At 40.2% G+C, this 18545-nt stretch overlaps 1 protein-coding gene across 2 annotated transcripts in view; it reads right to left on the bottom strand.

Moving 5' to 3' along the window:
* Nucleotides 1–7160, bottom strand: part of FSTL5 (follistatin like 5) — a 383938-nt gene extending 376778 nt beyond the window's left edge. For both annotated transcript variants that reach the window (XM_056855358.1, XM_056855357.1), the window contains exon 1: nucleotides 7025–7160. In XM_056855358.1, coding sequence (XP_056711336.1) covers nucleotides 7025–7147 — 123 coding nt within the window. In that variant the 5' untranslated portion in view covers nucleotides 7148–7160. The remainder of the gene's footprint in view (nucleotides 1–7024) is intronic.
* Nucleotides 7161–18545: the final 11385 nt, after the last annotated feature.

An 18545-nucleotide genomic window follows, 5' to 3' on the forward strand; every position in this document is an offset into this window, starting at 1 on the left:
TGTACCCCCAAAAATGTGCCCCCTGCAGCCACGGAATGGCTTGAATGTGTGCTGTAAATGGAATAAAAATGCACATTAAGGGGGGTACCCCTTTTTGGGGCCCATATCTCGGGACCCGCTGACCCAATCTTTACAAAACTTGAGGATTCTTGCAAGAAGCGTCCCCTCAAGCTACCCTGAAAGGTTGAGACCTCTAACCCCAAAAATGTGCCCCCTGCAGCCACGGAAAGGAGCGAATATGCACACATACACCCCCATGGGGATTTCTCTCTCACACAAACAGATACTCTCTCTTTCTCTCCCCGGACCGCCCGCACAGCAGCTGGGCTCACGTGCTCAATCGCGACTGATTGGCCAGAAGACCCTGCTTGGCCACCGATTGCCCGCGGGAGAATGCTGCTTACTAACTGACAGTTATGCTGCTGCGCCGAACCCCGAATTTGCTGAATTTATTCGCCGAACACCCCGAACTCGTCGAATTCGGCTTCCCGTTTTCCCGCCTTTTTTGAGTTTGGTTCCATCTGAACTAAAAACCGCCGAATCGGGGGGAAATTGGCTGTTTTTCGGTTCGGGACAAACCGAATCGACAGCCCTAGTGAGCAATACAAATGGAAGAAATCCTATTCGTCTATATATCTAATTCCCACATGTGCCCGTGCCTGCGGATTGCTAAATCCACAGATAGGGGGCACACTTTTTAATAGGGGATTTAAGTTCCCCCCAAATAAGGTGTTCTCTGCACAATCACAGAGAACGCACTCACCTCAGGCTGTCGCCAGCGGTAGAGCCTGGGAGTTGTACTGAGCTTGGTGGCAGTGGCTCCTGCTGAGAATGAGAGAGAGGCGGTTCCCAGAAGGGGCCTCAGCGTAACTACCAGCCAAGAGAGAGGGGAAGAGAGAAGAAGAGAGGGAGGGAGAGAGAGAGGGAGAGAGGAAAGGAGAAAGGGGGCTCCAAGCAAGGGCCTTGGCATGTCCACCAGCTGAAAGGAAGAGAAGGAGAGAAAAAGAAAGGGGGGGAGGAAGCTCCACTTTGATGGTGGCGCGCAGAAGCTTCTGGGAGGCCTGTCTGGCTGCAACCAGGCTGGAAGATGAGAAACTAGAGGGAGGGGGAGATGGGATTCCCCCCCTCTAGTTTCACAGGCCCCCACTTGTATATCACTATTTGTGATGTACAAATGTTCATTTTGAACATCACACATAGCAGAACCATATGTAGCAACTCATCCTCACCCCCTTCTCTGTCCCATCTAAATATTCATACTACACAGATGATAATAGCCAGCTTCTTACAAATACTTGCAAAACAAAATCTAGTCTGTATGGAGCAGAGGCCTCTGAGACACCATTCATAGAAGTGCATTTGTGGTGCAACATTCTATATTACAGCCTCACATTGCCAGTCCAGTCAATTTTGGAGAGAAAAGTTTTCTTCCTCTTCAGTAACAACCAGAGAGACAATACCATACTGGAGTTTAACAAGGGTATTCTTAATAGGAATCTCATTGCCAGAGTTAAAAAAAAACTCTCATGAGACAACAACCAAGATTACTAGTAATTCTAACATATGTATTCCTCTACATCCAGGGACTTACATATTTGATGGCATGTGGCACAAAATCACAACGGCTTTTCAATATGCTGATCAGAGGCAATTCTGACCTCATTCCCTTAAATCTAGAAATCTCACAGTACATGCCTGGTTCACTGAGGGAAAACACACACTGCATGCAAATCTTCAGTGGCATCAACAGAAAATTCAGAAGGATGCCAAAAGTACTTTTTAGTTATTTCTGGTGGGAGTAGTAGTCTTAATAAATGATCTGCAACCAGTCAGCAACAATTCAAAGACTCTCCCAAGTGGATACGTCCTTACAAATGCCTTTAGTGTTTCAACTACTAGAGAATCAAGAGTAGCATGCAAAAATCTAACAGGATTTGATCATAGCTTTATGTCTTTCCTTGTAGTCACATACATTTCTTCAGTGCTGTTTGAAGTGAAACATGAAAATTCCCAGAATCTGTGGCTAGTTGTCTTTTTACTAATACTGTACCAAAGAATTTCTGTCCTAGACTGTTTGAATGTTAATGTATCAAAAAAAATTGGTTGCCATTTCCTGCACCTTTTTCAGTACTACAATAGCCTTTTTGAGATATGATCTGAAAAATACACAGTATTCCAAATGAAGCTGTGCCGTAGATCTATTCAAGGCCATTAACTATACTAGCAGTTGTGTTTCCATTCTCTTTAATGATAATCCCTAGCACAGAATTTGTCTTTTTCATACCTGGTGTACAGTGAGTTGACATTTTCAGCACACTATTCAACACAACCTTGAGATTTGTTTCCAGGGCAGTCACTTCTAATTCATATCCCAGCAGCATATCTATCATGACTATATTTTGTAACAGATCCTAAACCCCCAATGAATCCAAAGTCCCAGATATTTAATTGGGTGATTTTTCCAGGGGGAAGTTTTTTTTTTTTTTTTGCCAATTCACTCTTACTAACCACAGATATACTGAAACTCATCCATTCAGATTTTGACAAATTAACTTTACACCCAGAGACTATACCAAAAGATCTTATTTTGTTTATATGGAATCTCTAACATATTCCATTGGTGTAGCTAATGTGAAAGCTATATTATCTGCATATAAACAGATTTTAGACTGCTGATTCCACAACTTAACACCATGTAGTCAATCAGTCTTTATTACAGCCACAGGCCAATCAGAAGCAGAAAAAACACTATTACGGAGTTAATTACCAACATGAAATCTCAGCATATATCATTCATCATAATATGTCTTAAAGTTTAAGGGTTAGAGTAGAGTAGATTATACACAGGATGTTATTTTGGCCGCAGTTCCATTGCAGAGAACAGAAACTTAGCTACCGACACCATGTATTTTTACTACTCTGAATAAGAACTGCAAGTAGTTTAATAGCAGGAGCAAATAACAGAAGAGAAAGGAAACACCATTGATGTGTACCATGAGAAAGACAGAAATAAGGCCATTAACAGATATTCCAGTTGAGATTCTAACAAAGATTCCTATTGGTTCAAGAACTGATAAAAATCTATATAACAATCATTGATAAAAGTTACATTTTAATAACAAATTAATAATCAGCATGGGAAGCCTCACAAACAACATCAAGTAAACTGTATTTTGTGATAGTTAGTTGACCATAAAGGATCTGTTAGGCTTATAGCAAAACAGATGCTTGAGAGATGAGTTGCTGGGGCTCTCTTCAGTTTGTGCCAATAATTGAACAGGGCTTTGTGAGCATATATTACTGGCATTGTTTAAATTTCTTACTGAGATTAAAATAATCCAGAACTTCACATGAATACTTATGCTCTACTCTATCAAAAGCCTTTTTGGCATTGAGAAAAAGCAATATTACTTTCTCCCAAATAAATGGGTCCCTGATTTACTGGGGGGGAGGGGATTTGCATCCTGAAAGATTCTCGTTGAGTGGTGATGTGTTTTGATTGCTGCTGTTGTGACTGTTCATTTCTTTGATTTACTATTGTCACAACTGGCTCAGTGGCTTTGGCACTGGGATGGATCCTTTGGGGGAAAGATTGGGCCTGCGTGCCCATCAGCCCAGAATAGGGGCTCCATTAAGGGGCCTTGGGCCATGAGTTAAGGAGGCATGCCCAGCTTGGGGGCTGGTGGTAACTCCTCACCCCCAGGTGGAAGGAGATTACACAGTGGTATGCTCCCAGGTATTCCCATATGCTGCCATCCCAGGTTTTTCTCCCTCAGCTGGTGAGCTGAGGGACGGGGGTTACAAATTGGATGGCAGGCGGGTCACTTGATATCTTGGATGCATTCTCTATGCCAAGTCAAATCTTTGCAGCTTTAACCAATAAAAGGATGAGGCCTGTTATACCCATACACAGTGTTGTCTTGGTTCTCTGGCCAGCTCCCACCACCCATTCACTGCTGGTGCCGCAAATTACTAGCTTAATGGATAACATTAAAGATTTCATTCCCCTGTTTCTAAGGAAGCCTTTCTGATCAGAAACTATACAGAGAGAAATAACTCTCTTTTACCTTTTATTAATTATTGAGACCAGTCATTATTAAGCAAATAAACTCATCAATAGGATCCTAAACATATGGTCATTCCCTGACTTAGGGATGACTATTAGCTTCTTTCGGTAATGCTGGAATTTTCGGTGAGTTCACTTTTTTCAGAAATTACCATAGTTAAAGAATGTTCAATCATATTCATGAATGTTTTATATTCTGCAATAAACCAATCAGAATCAGGAGCTTTATTAATTTTAAGACTTTGTATTGAATTAACAGCCTCTTCAGTAGCAAACGGAGCTTCCAGTGATATGACATCTAAGAGAGTAAATTTAGGAAGTGAGCTGTGACTCACAAAAGCTCATACCCCGCCAGAAATTTTGTTAGTCTTTAAGGTGCTACTGGACTCTTGCTTTTTTCTACAGTTATCTGAAGGTAGCATATGATGGCCATACCACTTTTTTAAAAAATGTGGTCCCTAATTACATATAGTCCTTTATATAGTACTTTAAATCCTCATGCTGTATATGTTTCAGAGAGTATCAATGTTAGCCTGCAGTAAAACAGCTAGATTCAAGTCCAGTAGCACCTTACAGACCAACAAGATTTTCGGGGCATAAATTTTCAGGAGTCAATGCTCCCTTCATCAGTTATCTGAAAAAGAGAGCATTCATAACTGACATAGGGAGCATTGAGTCTCGAAAGCTTATACACCAAAAATCGTATTGGTCCTTAAGGTCTTACTGGACTTGAATCTAGATGCTTTGTGTCTCCTAATAGAAATAGATATGTATCTTTTCATGTCTAAGAAAATGATAAAATGATAAAATAACCCCTTGAGAGGCAGTAAGTCGTGGAAGGTGGAGCTTTAAAGGAAGTCCAGTAACTGTTGGGCTTGGACTGTTTTAACTGTGCGTTTTAACTAATACCCATATATAAATGTTTAATTTAAGAGGAATAAGGTATATCTGAAGTTTCTTCTTTTTAAAAGTTGTTTTAAAATGAAATAAAAACTATGCATTATATTTGCAGGTTGTATGATTCTATCTGATATGAAAATTGCATTCCAGCTTTCTCATCTGTATTCCCTGGTGTATCAGAAACGTAAGATAGGTCAAAATTCAGCCTATTGAGTTAGGATATGCTGATTTTTTAAAATCATTATGACCCGTAAAAATGGTGCAGTGGATGGGGGAGTGTACTGTCAACTGTGTGCTCTACTACACTTTTAAAAATTCTGCAGCCTTAACTCTCAGAGCCAACTCTATTCACTGTAGGAAATATGAATTCTCAGTTGTTCACTGCAGGTTTCCATGGCAAACACTATAATATGTAGAGGTGAAGTGAATGTCTGAAAACAAAGTACATGGCAAATGAAAGTTAAAGGTAATTGGGACCCCTGGGCATCTGTTTACTTCACTGTTTTCAGATACATGGCTCCCTCCTCCACTTGCTACTATGATTCAGATACATTTAGTGCCAAACATACCTTTCTTATAATGTGTACCATTTTGAGTGTGAGTAAGCTCTTATGAGTCATATATCCTAAAATAACCAAGGCATTCCTGGTGTTAGGCAGCACTCTAGCCAATGGCAAGCTATCAATTCGAGATGTTATAGTGCAGGAGACAGAGAAAGAAGACACTCTGGGTAGAGGAACTAGAAGGAGGAGTTGGCTGTATTTGGCTAATCAAGTCATTCAGCATTTCAGTCTCCTTCAGTCTTTTCAGAATCAGGATTCAGTGTTTGTCATTTCTAGGCTCACTTTATACAGCACTAGTGGGGGGAAAGGCAAAGAAGCACAACACGAAGAACAAAAAGATGATACTTTTTCATCCCCTTCCATAATGTGGCAGCTTTCCCAAAGTGGCCACATTAGAAATAAAAACATTCTATTCCACAAACTCCAGTTGACCCAGGAAGGCCATAAGGACTGAAACCACAGAGAATTCGGGCTCAGTCAGACAGCAATAAGCAACATTTTCCTTCTCAATTGAGAGAGAACTGCATAGCTGCTTGTAGAATTTGCATTTTTTTTGTCTTTGCTATGCCATTTCACATTCCACACTGTATTGTATTTATATAATAATGATAAGGTGTACATCAGGGGGCACTCCTTTCTAAATGGGTGTTGTTTATTATCTATGTAATATGTAGTATGGATGATCTCATGACTTTCCTGCCCAGCCTAGAGAATTTCCACATTAGTCACCAGCCTGAATATTTAATAATTTCTAGAGTCCCCATGTGACAAAGGTAATCAGCAGATGGGCCCTCATGTCCTTCATTGAAAAGGTGGGGCTTAGGGTTGCCAACCTCCAGGTACTAGCTGGCGATTTCCTGCTATTACAAGTGATCTCCAGCCAATAGAGCTCAGTTCACCTAGAGAAAATGGCCACTTTGGCAATTGGACTCTATGGCATTGAAGTCCCTCCCCTCTCCAAACCCTGCCCTCCTCAGGCTCCTCCCCAAAAACCTCCTGCCGGTGGCAAAGAGGGACCTGGCAACCCTAGTGGGGCTACACAGTTCATACCCTCCAGTCCTTCATTGAAAAAGTGGGGCTACAGACAGTTTTAAGTTTGACCTATTCAGAAGTGTTTCATCCAGAAATGTAGTATATTCATACACCACATGGATATTTTACAACTTCATAAAGACTTTTTTTTTCTAGTCCTTGTTTTCCTAATATATGCAATTCAGTTACGGGAATGTTTTTTTTTGTACTATACTGGAACATCTTTGAGCTAAGACATGACCTCCTTAGTCTTGGTCTTTTAACCTGCAAGACTCTATATTTGTTATTTCTAATATTTCCATTTTACATGCCATATCACCAACTAATCAAGTCACTATTTTAAAATATGGAGACAATGGGAAAATGTGTGGGTCCAAATTGTACCTTCATCAAAGTAATACTTAAAATTCTAGGGATTCAAGCTTAAATTATAAAAGCCAACAAAGCAGCAACATAATCCTACCTTGTGACGCAATCGTATGAGAGGCTGGTAGGGTCTGAAGTTGAATCCTTCCTTCACCGGCCATCCTTGCACTCCCAGCATAATGCATCCCACAAAAGAAACAACTGACCACCATGTAAACATCCTTTCAAGAACCGTGCCTAAACAAGAAAACAATTAAAAATATCAGCACCAGCATAAAATACAACATTGATTTGTAAATAGCAGAATACTTGGATTTGATTTGTAGACTTAAGCAACCATTGGCAAATTAATGCAGTCAAAACCAGCCATCACTGAAAATATTGATTCCATTCCTCTAAGTGAGCAATGTTTCTTTGGAAGACGACCCCTTCTGTTATAGGAAGGATTCAGCAATTGTTATACTCCATTCTGAAAGTGAAAATGGGCTTATAAGAGAAGGATGTTGGGAGAGAGGGGGGATTTTCCCCTTGCTAAGACGAGCTGCCCTCCAGTAATAACATAATGTTCACTACATGATCCTTCATTCACTAGTATCATAAAATGAGGTGTAGCAGTAGCAAGGCTGTGAATTAGAAGAATGCATAAAAAATTCCTTAATTTTGGTTCTGGTTCATCTAGTCCAAAAATTCTGGTTCTTTTCTCCTTATTTGCCTCAATACACTTGTTTTCCTTATTACATTTGTTTGTTTCTAGTGACCTTAATAGGAAATTTTTCCCCTCACCACTATTCAATTGGATGAGATTTGAGAATCCCACACCATCGACTTCAAAAATTTCAAGCAAGAGGAAACATCCCTGTTGTACAGGTAATTTTAATTCCCACAAACAGGGGGCATGAGGAGGGCATTTGGCTATGCTAGAAAGTAGGTGGTATATAATGATATATAAACACTATAGGGGAATCATACATGAGCCTATCCACTAACATTCCCAGGAAAACAGAGATAAACTCATCCACTAACTTGCACAGAAAACAGTATTTTTTAGACAAAAGCAGAGTGTATCAACGAGCAGTGAAATGTTACTCTTGCTGAAGTTGCATCCCACCATACTCTGGCTTTTAAAGCATTCCAATGCTGTCCTTTCTCCAATACTAGAATGAGCTGGACCATAAGAACCAGACTTTTAAAACCCCAGAGAGCCGAGAAGTGGGAGGTATTCTATGTATGAAGTAGCAAACAATGTTTTCATATGTTGGCATACCAGCAGGCAGTGCTGCAGAGCAGGGAGGAAAATGCCAGCAGAGTACCAGAGAGTTCAAAGTACTAAGAGGCAGGCAGTACAAAGGGAAGAACAAGGACAAAAGCATATTTCTTATTAAGATGTTGGGTTGGATCCAATCAGCTATTCCACTGGTTTTAAAAAAAAGGGAGAAGGTGGTTCCCTTTGACTTCCAGAAAGGCTACACTGGACATCATGGAATCTGCATGGACAAAAGCCATGTGATGTGTATGGGGTTGTAGTAAGGAGGTGTACTGGGTGAGACTGAGTGAGAAATATGTCTTGATCCACCATTATCTCATCACACTGGGCTATGTACTTAAACGCTGCTTCTGCCTCTCTCACATGTGCACCCACACACTTAACAAGCCACATATCTTGGTAAATGCATAATCAATTCATGTGGTGTGCTATGATGGAGGAAAATCTTGAATTTAGTTGTGATGAGACACGGGTTCTCATTCCTATTTGACCACAAACTTTCTGGGCGGCCTTAGGCAAGCCCCAGCTTCTCATCTGTACAATGGGAATATTAATGACCTGCCTCACTGTATTGTTCTGAAGACAGATGATATCATTACTGTGACAGTTTTGCATATAAAAGAAATTCAATAGAAATGAACAGAAAAGCATAGCAGAACAGATTTGCCTAGCACAGGATGCTAATGTAGCTCTCTGGGTGCAAGCCTCTTGAAGCATAACTTTAAGATCAAGGTGTAAAATGGATTTTACAGGCCACTAGATAGCTTGTTTTCCTGAATGTCAAAAATAAAATTTCATTTCAGCTAACGATATTTAGCTAGCGCGTTTCATCTTGAGAAATAATTGAAAAAGCAAAACAGGAAAGATATTTTTGAACTTAAAGTTCACCAACAGCTCCTTCTTTATATGATGTTTATATAAAGAACACAGGAAACACAGTCTGCTGTAACCTGAGAATAATTTCTCTGGCAAAAGTTTTAGGGTAACTTTTTTTAATTAAAAGGTGCTTTCATGTGCTTAGACAATTATGCACATAGACAACTTTGCATAAATAATTGGCAGCTTCTTAAAACATAATACTGGAAATCATGCCCTCCCCCCCAAAAAACCCTATCTACTAGAGACTATTTCCACTATATTTTGAGGTCATTGATACCATTTATACTGTTACACTCTCTCTCCAAAAGCAAAAAGCTTTGTTCTTAGTTTATGTAGAAATGAGAAAAAACACAGCACCTTTACATTTTTCTAACCCAGAGCAACTATTAAAGTTATTGCATCTTCCTACCTTAAACAGGCTGAAAATTGTTTTGCACTATTGTCATAGCTGCTTTGGTCTGCCCCCAAGGCTTTCCTGCCCACGCAACCAGGGCTCAGCATAGCCCTTTTGTGGGGGGCTGATCCTCCTCCACAGCAGGGGGGAGAAAAGGAAGGCTGGCCCCAACTCTGCCCCCTCAGCCTCAACTGTCAAGTAACTCCTGCCCTCCAGCAGGGTGTGGGTTTGGCTGGTCCCCCACGCCTCTCTGTCTTGAAGCCTTGCATCCATTGTTGGCCAGATACTTGAATATGGCAGCAGCTGCCTACCTTTTGGATGGTTTCATGTACAGTTTTCACATCCTTTTCATGGGCTCTCACACCTCCAGGGATGTGAGTAATCTCAAATCGGGTAGGGATATGCCAGATGTTGTAGGCACCAAAATTGACAAGGAATGCATGACCAGCAGGTAACAGGCCCCTTCAGCTCCGCCCTCCGCTTTCCCAACCTCTGGGTCTTGCCCCTTAGAGTGGTCCCTAAAAAAGTGCAAGGCGAATTCAGGCTCATACTTCCTTGTCAATTTTGGTGCCTACAACAGGGTGCAGACAGAAAGAAGAGATGAAGGAATTAAGATGAACTGTCTGTCTCTAGCAGTGTAATCCTGAAGTGGGGTTGAAAAGGGGTTTGGAGGTGGCATGACCTCTGCACCAACATTTAAGTGTCACCTGTACCAACCAAATGGGCACTTATGCTGCCGCACAGCCACTTAGGCTGGTGTTGAAGAGCTACACGGCAGCACAAGGCACAGACACCGGTGCAGCCTCAGCAGAAACATTTCTCCAGTGCAAGTCCTTGTGCCAAAGTGGGTGTTCCGGGGGGGCGGGCTGACTTCAGTCAGCTACCCAAGCCGTTTCATCCTGGGAAAGCCATGAAATTATCTGCAGGTTTATTTGGAAAATGAAGCAAAGTGTCCTCACCATTCTCTTCCTCATTTTTCCTAGCTACATATGGCTCAGCTTATTTCAGCTTTGGCTAGCCCTGTAAAGATTATCAGAAGGCATGTGAAAAATAGCACTCACAGATAAATGTGGGGGATTTCTCATGTTCTTGTGTTTACCCTTTTGGAGCTGAGCTAATACAAAGGTTCTGAATTGGGGAAAGCTCTGCAAAGTAATAGTGTCCCAATGTATAATGCAGTACCTTGTCTTTTGAAGATGAATCAAATCAAATATGGACTTCTTCAATAACAGTGTTACAAGACACAGAGCAGAATTGACGCTTCCTCTCACTGTGCAATCTTATGCAGAGTTACTTCAGTCTAAAACCAGAGGGCTTACACTGGATGGTATAGGTCTGTATTGTTAGATACCCCAAAAGAAAGCTTTACAACCTCACAAAGAGTCTCCAAGCCTTTCACTGAGACAGCCATGATCTTCTGTGTGACCCTTGCATTTGAGATAATTTTGACTTTTAAAAAACAAAATCAAGTTGAGAGATTCATTGAGGAAAACAGAACATTGAGACATGGAAAGCTGAAGATTCTGTCCAAGTACATTTTCCATACACTCTTGCAGTTTCTTGTAGTGACTTCCTGAAGATTGTAAGCATGGATATCCCTATGTTTGGCACAATGCCATCTTTTGTGAATTGCCATATTTCTAAATCATATTTGACATATTGCACAATTAAGGCAGATGCCGTGAAATGTGGATTCAGACAGTCTGAGCTATAATAATCAATAACTGCCTTGTTTCTTGCTACTTAAGGATGACACAGAAATAGATATACAGCCAAGAATGCAATTTGCATAAGGTTTCTTTTTAAAAAATCTATTTAGGTTCAGCTCATTTTCCTATCTGTTCATTTCAGATAATTTATCTTTGCCACATTCCTGTAAGAATAGAAAATACAAAATGCATTCAACAGGAAAAAAAATAGTAAAGAACAGCATGTTTCAGTAACGCCCAAAAGAATCCAGAGCTCTGCAACCACAGAATTGGGAATGCAATCAGCATCTCCTGTATTGCACATTGCAATCTTTGGTCTTTTGAGAAGACATGCTTTTCTCTTAGTTCCAAACACCTCAATATCTTAAAATATGTTTTCTAGTACAAGTATTCTAATTTATATCATGTCTTATCCCCATGGGGGCCCAAAGCAGCTTACATTATTCTACTCTGTTCCATTTTATCTTCACAGCAACTCTGAGTGTGTGTGACTGGGCCAAGGTCACTCAACATGCTTCCATGGCAGAGCGAGGATTCAAATTGGGTTCTCCAATCCTTGTCCAGCACTCTGACTAATACACCATGCTGGCCACACACTTTCCCACAAGGATATGGGGTTGCCATATATGGGAGGTGTTTTGTAATGGACTATGGCCCTGTACAAATAAATTCATTCATTCATATACAGGAGGGGGTTACCCCATTTCATTCTCACTGACTGCCAATTTGCTTATGGTCACCTGCTGAGCTTCATCGTCATGTGGAGATACAGACCCAGGCTTCTCCAGTCAAAATGCAACCCTTCAGCCCAAACTGGCTATCAAGGGGTATGACCAGGACTCATAGACAACTTTCACTACTAGTGAAAGCACTATGATGTGCCTTCTGAGCCACACATGCTTTTATCTATCAAGACTATTGTTTATAAGCTTGTCATTTCCCCTTCATAGCTGGAAAAGGAATAAATCCATAAGCCTGAATACATTTGTTATTGTACATTGGTTTATTATCCCAGTAATGTTGCTGCTTCATCAATCTTTTCTATAGCAATTCCACTTACTTATGAATTACAATCCCTGAAGAATGCAAATCTAGTATGAATCACTCACAAACTAGAGAGCCCAGCTGGGTGCCAGCAGGGCAGGAGCAGGCATTGCCCTATTCCATGGTTCAGACCGCATGTGTCTACACCTCAGGACGACTTCTATTTCTGGCTAGCTCACTGGTGGATCTACATAAGAAGCAGCTTTGGACTAATTAGTGCATCCACAGATATGTAATTTATTTTATTTGACAAAATTAATATCCTGTCTTTTTGCCCTCACAAGGGCTGCCAAGGTGGCTATGAAACTGAAACACACAAAATAAAATGATATTTTAAAACCATTAAAATCACACCAAAAGTCATTAAAACAATTAAACTAGACTGAAAATGCATACATAACAAAAAACAATTAAAAACACTGGGCAGGAAGATGCGATCACTGAGGAAAAGCCGAACGAAACCAAATAAAGTCTTCACCCACTGGCAGAAGATGGCCACAGAAGGGGACAAATGAATCTCCCTGGATTCCCACCTGCATACTCTCAAAAGACAGAGGCACCCAACCCAGAATCGTGACCACAGTTCTCAGGTAGGTTCATAAGGGAGTAGGTTTGTTGTTTTATCTCTGTCTTTTGGTATGCCAATAAAGGTTAATGAAATGAAAATGAAATGAAATGATAAGGGAGTAGGTGGTCCTTCAGGTATGAATCACATAAACAATTATAAGTGAAGCAAATTTTACGGTTCCTTCTTAATTATCGTCCACACCAGCGAATCAGAAGCTAATATTTTAATTCTTTGGTTCCTCCAGCAAGCTCAGGATAGAACACATGACCACCTTTCTCACTAGGATTACACAGAGTAAGTCAATACAATCAACTGGATGGCTATCCAATAAAACAGTAGAAGTCTAGAAGGTGAGCAACCAGGACACTTGACGTTAGCTCCAGATATAGACAGGGCATCCAATAGAAAGGCATTCTAAGCATCAAACGCAGACAGTTTGACCATAGACTAAATATCAGGAGGGACTGGACTCTCCAACACCCCCTTTTTTCTTTTTATAAAGGATATTTTATTAACATTTTCAGGAAAAAAAACAACACAAATTACATGTACACACATTCACACAGTTTGTACTCCTTCGGGGAATCTGTCTCTTCATTTCAAATATCCTATACATTATTCTTATAGTCTACTTAAAAAAAAAATTCCTTCTATCCTATATTGTAAGTTTTATAAACTAATCTTTATTTCTAACAATCTATCTTTTCTGTTTAACATATTCGAAATAGCATTCCCATTTTTTTTGGGAAGTCTTCAGTCGTCTTCTCTTTTATCAAACTGGTCAGTCTGGCCATCACTGCAAATTCATCCATTTTTTATGCCATTTTGCCAAGTCCAGGATATCATCCTGTTTCCAGGATGCTGCCAGTACTAATCTGGCCACCATTGTCAAATAGCCAAATAATTGAGAGGTGTCTGCAACACCCCCTTTTTTCTGTTCACTGGGCATTTTTAAAGCTCTTCCATTCTTTGCTCTTGACAAGTATTTACTTGAGGAAGGGGGTAATGCAACCCAAAGTTTCTGTCACTGTTAGCAGAGACTGTCCCCCTTTTGTAGAATTAGTCTTTACCTCCCTTCTTTCTGTTGGGTTCAATTAGTGCTTATAATAATGTTCCAGGAATATCCAGTTATGATGTTGCCCCTTTCTGTGAAGTGCACTCGCTTGTAACCAGATGAGGTAATTTGAAACTCCAAAATCAAGATGATGTTTTTTCAGAGGAGCATGTCTGAAGCATGAGGGTTTTGAGGTTCTGGCCTCTTAGGCTGACAATCATGTAACCATCAGTTACTCACTAACTAAAACAAACCCCTCATATACAGTGAAGAAATGTACCATGTGTACAGAAAATAGAAGGTGAAGAACAGTAACTTTACAAAATGAGCCAGGACAATCACAATCTACCACTCCATTTTCTCAACAGCTTACATTTTAGTCTCAAGTGAAAGTATAACACCATTAGAATTTTTTTATCTGACCTTCAAGGGTTTTCTCCTCCATTCTGGTCCAAGAGAAAGGAAAATTATTACACACATACACTTCTGACTTCATTGCCTGTTACCTTGATGAGCACTTTAAATGTAAATTAAAGAATGTTCCTGTTAGGACAGGGTCTGTCTAAAAATCCCAGAGGTATGGTTTCTACAGCTCCTATTTGTTGCCGTAGGAAAAGTATTTCATATTTTGTCAAAGTCATACAAAGTGTTTCTTAAATTTATTGCATAATTTGATTTCCAGAATGATTATTTCTGCCTTTAAAAGCAATTGAAGGGGAGTTCAGCTCTTCCTAAAACAGTATCTGACTTTTATTACAGCTTTATTGTATGTTACACAGTTGGCATATTAATGGTACTTCTCCTTAAGGACCATGTTTCTAAATAAGAGAATCAAACTGATTAGATTAGTTACAGTGAGCTGCTAAAATAACTTCATCCAAAATTCAATTTGTTCAGTTTCCATTCTGCCCTTGAAAGGACCACAAGAAATCAAAATTTGGAACTGTTTGAAGCACCAGAATTTCCCTTACGTCATAACCTGACAGGATACCGCACCAAAATGCAGGGGAAAAATGCATTCTAAAATGTACCAACACTACAGAAATTAGAACACGGCATAGGATAAATTAAACAGCAAACCTCTTAGTAGAGTGTCCATTTGAAAAAGTTCCTAAGGTATTCATTCTCTATTAATCCCCTCAAAGTGCCCTTATCTATGGGCCAAACCAAATGTGATGCTTTTAAAAGAGTCTGGACACAACTCACTTTCCCCACACCCATAGCTGCATGGAATGTCAGTTTGAAATCATTGGGAGCCCAATTCAGCTGGGAGCTGTGGCATGGAGGGGGCTCCCACCTTCACCCCTGTGCCATTTCCCCAAGACAAAACAGTCCTCAGGGGAAGTTATTTCTCCTTTTTGCAGCTGCTCATGCAGTATTTCATGAATGGGGGGAGTCACAACTGACACTTTAAAAAGCATCACATTTTCTTTGACTCTACTGTGCATTCTCCAAGGGCGTGGTTACTTGACTGAGAGACTTATTCCTTTTTCTGGTATGGTGTCACAGCTCTCTATGGTATAAATCTAAGATTACGCCCAACTCAGTCATGGTTCTCCATTTGAGAACAAGGATAAGATAATGAGTAAGGTGGATTATGTGTTTATATTAATTAATTCCCCACATTCCTCACATTTAAATATGAATGAAAGTCCTCCAAAAGGTCCTATCTTTGACAGCCTTGCTCAGATCTTGCAAATTGAAGGCTTTGGATTCCTATATTGAGTCAATCCATCTCTTGTAGTTTGTACTTAGCAAAAAATATTGCAAAAAAATTGTATTAAATGCATAAGTGATAAATAAATTGGAAGCACCAGGAAATAAAGTGGGTGGGGTAAAATGGCTCACAATGAAATCGATGAGAACAAAGCATTGACAACGAGCGTATTTGTACACAATCGGCTCTTACCAAATGCAAGCAGGTCTCAAACCATCGAGAAATTGATGCACCAGTTTTTTCTATCAACAGTAAACAAGGGCTAGACTTACAGACAGCCATCTCTGCCTAACTGGATATACAAACATTGGATATACAATCAGATGGCTGAGAATTGTTACCATTTTTCCCCTTGAATTTCAACCCTCCAAAGGCAGCTAGGACTGTGCCATGCCCTTTTGTCCACTGTCACCCAAGTAAAATGATTTACTAGGAATTAATCACTCAGATTTAATATTAATCCAATACAGCTGAACCAAGCTTCGTATCTACTTTCCTGCAATAAAATTAAGAACAAAAACACGGAACGTTGCCAAGGCTAAAACCCCCTAGTGTATTGATTTCTATCTCAAAATACCAATTGACTTAAATGGGGCAATGATTTCACCCCAGATTCTTTAGTTCCTATGACACAGATTTAAATGGAGTGTAATGAAATGGGAAACAGTACAGACTTAACCCCTTCTCAATACATTGTTGAGATTGTAATCTCACAGTCATTTCTGCAATGCTGTAGGGAAAGAAACACGATAAAGGTATTATCCTTCAGAGGCCTCAGAGGAGTCTTTTTAATAGAATTGACTCATGCCTGTTGATCTCGTTTTCCCATAAAGCTCCACAGCTCAATCTCACAAAACTGCTGTATTTACTAGAATTTTTATTTGTTATCAAGTCTAGAGGGTAGAACTTATATAAGTCACGGTCCACGTGGCTCAGCTCTTCTAAACTGGGACTCTTACATCCTTAATTGCAATATCCTCTGGGATTTGTATACATGTTGATGGTACATAAGGGAAATCAGCTACCACTGTACCTTATAAGGACATAATACAAATATTGTGAATGGATAGATATTTGACAAATGGCCACTTCTGATTTTTTTCAATTGGCTGGTTTTGGGTATCAGAGATGGTATTTTTTAGCTGTTGTGCATTTTTAAAATGTACACATTCATTCGTATATATGTGTGAATATGGGAAGCTGCCTTCTGCTGAGAGACTATTCACCCATCTAGCTCAGTATTGTCAACAGATTGCCAGAAGCTTTCTAAGACCAGAAATTGAGAAGTGGTGGTGGTCAAAGACAAATTGGTAAGAACAGGAAGGAAGGAAGGCTGGCATCTAGAAGTACAGCAGCAGACCAAGTTTTGATACTATCGTGCAGGCTAACCAAGGAAATGATTCACAGGGGAAGCATTTAAAAGAATGTCAAAAATTAAGAGTCAATAAGGGAAGGAATTCACTGGGAAATAAAACAGGATCCTGGCATCATAGAAACTAGGAAGATATAGGTAAGGAAGGAAACTCACCAGTACCCTGGTTTTAACTTTTATAGACTTGGGACCCACTAAACATGGAACCCAATGAACTGCACTCACATTATGGCAAGATGTGACACCAGAGCCATGCAACAGGAACAGGGGGATCCAGAATCATGACCTCATTGGCTTCAAGGCCAGGACCATGGGCAGCAGACCAAGAATACTGGGGACAAGAAAAGCAAGCTGAGCACCAGGAGGAGTACCATGGTGACGACCAAGCCAAGGATCACAACCATGGATGATTGCTTTCCATTGTTGAATTATCTTACCTCATCATCTTTCTATTTGTCTCAGCAGGTGTGCAATGGAAGTCAGGAGATCCTTGAGCTCTGTGCACACAAGCAGAAGGTCCTTCCAAAAGGCAGCAGAAAAGATGGTACTTCTATAGTAATTTGTGACTCAACAAGTAAGATTCTGTGAACCACCTGAAAGGCTGAAGAACACTGTAGTAGTGTATATCAAACCAATGACAGCTGATGTTAACATGTTCCCAGTTGGGCTACTGCACTCATACTATGGTGAGGACACGAGCGTCAATCCTCTGAACTTCAGTGACGGCAATCATTATCTGCTCTACAACCATTATTTTTAAATCAGGAACAGACTATTGTTAGATCCTTTTCTACTCAGTTATGCATACACATGCTTATCAAATTAAAGTTATCACTGAATTAAAATGCAAAATACAATAACAGCTTTCTACAGACATTATACAGTGAGGGAAAAAAAGTATTTGATCTGTGGAGGGAGCTGAAGGTTCGAGTAGCTACACATCAGCCTCGAAATCTTACTAACTTGGAGAGGATCTGCAAAGAGGAGTGGGACAAAATACCTCCTGAGATGTGTGCAAACCTGGTGGCCACCTACAAGAAACGTCTGACCTCTGTAATTGCCAACAAGGGTTTTGCCACCAAGTGCTAAGTCATCTTTCGCAAAGGGATCAAATACTTATTTCACTCATTATAATGCACATCAATCTCTGACTTTTGTCTTCTGGGTTTCTGGGGGTTTTCCTGTTGTTATTCTGTCTCTCACAGCTACAATAAACCTACCATTAAAATTATGGACTGGTCATTTCTTCATCAGAGGGCAAACGGGCAAATACAGAAGGGATCAAATACTTTTTCCCCTCACTGTATCTGTTGAAATTAATGCACATACAGGGGGAGCAGGCACAAGTGTGCTGTCCTCACCCCTGGTGTGCAACCACTAGCTCAAGAGCACAGAGTATGTTTTCTTAATGTTTCCAGTCATGGAGATGGAGCTTGTATGTATATGCTTTCTATATGCACAGACTTAATGCTTCTGGTATGGCAACCACCAGCATACTTATTCTAACTCTTCCTTTACACCTCTACACATGTTAATTTCAATGATTTGTAATGTTGCTAGACAAGAGCTAGTGATTATGTCTTCCAATAAGGATTAAAGCCAGCACTCAGTAAAGAA

The sequence above is a fragment of the Euleptes europaea genome, chromosome 9 (genome assembly GCF_029931775.1).
Source record: "Euleptes europaea isolate rEulEur1 chromosome 9, rEulEur1.hap1, whole genome shotgun sequence".
In the NCBI taxonomy this organism is placed as follows: domain Eukaryota; kingdom Metazoa; phylum Chordata; class Lepidosauria; order Squamata; family Sphaerodactylidae; genus Euleptes; species Euleptes europaea.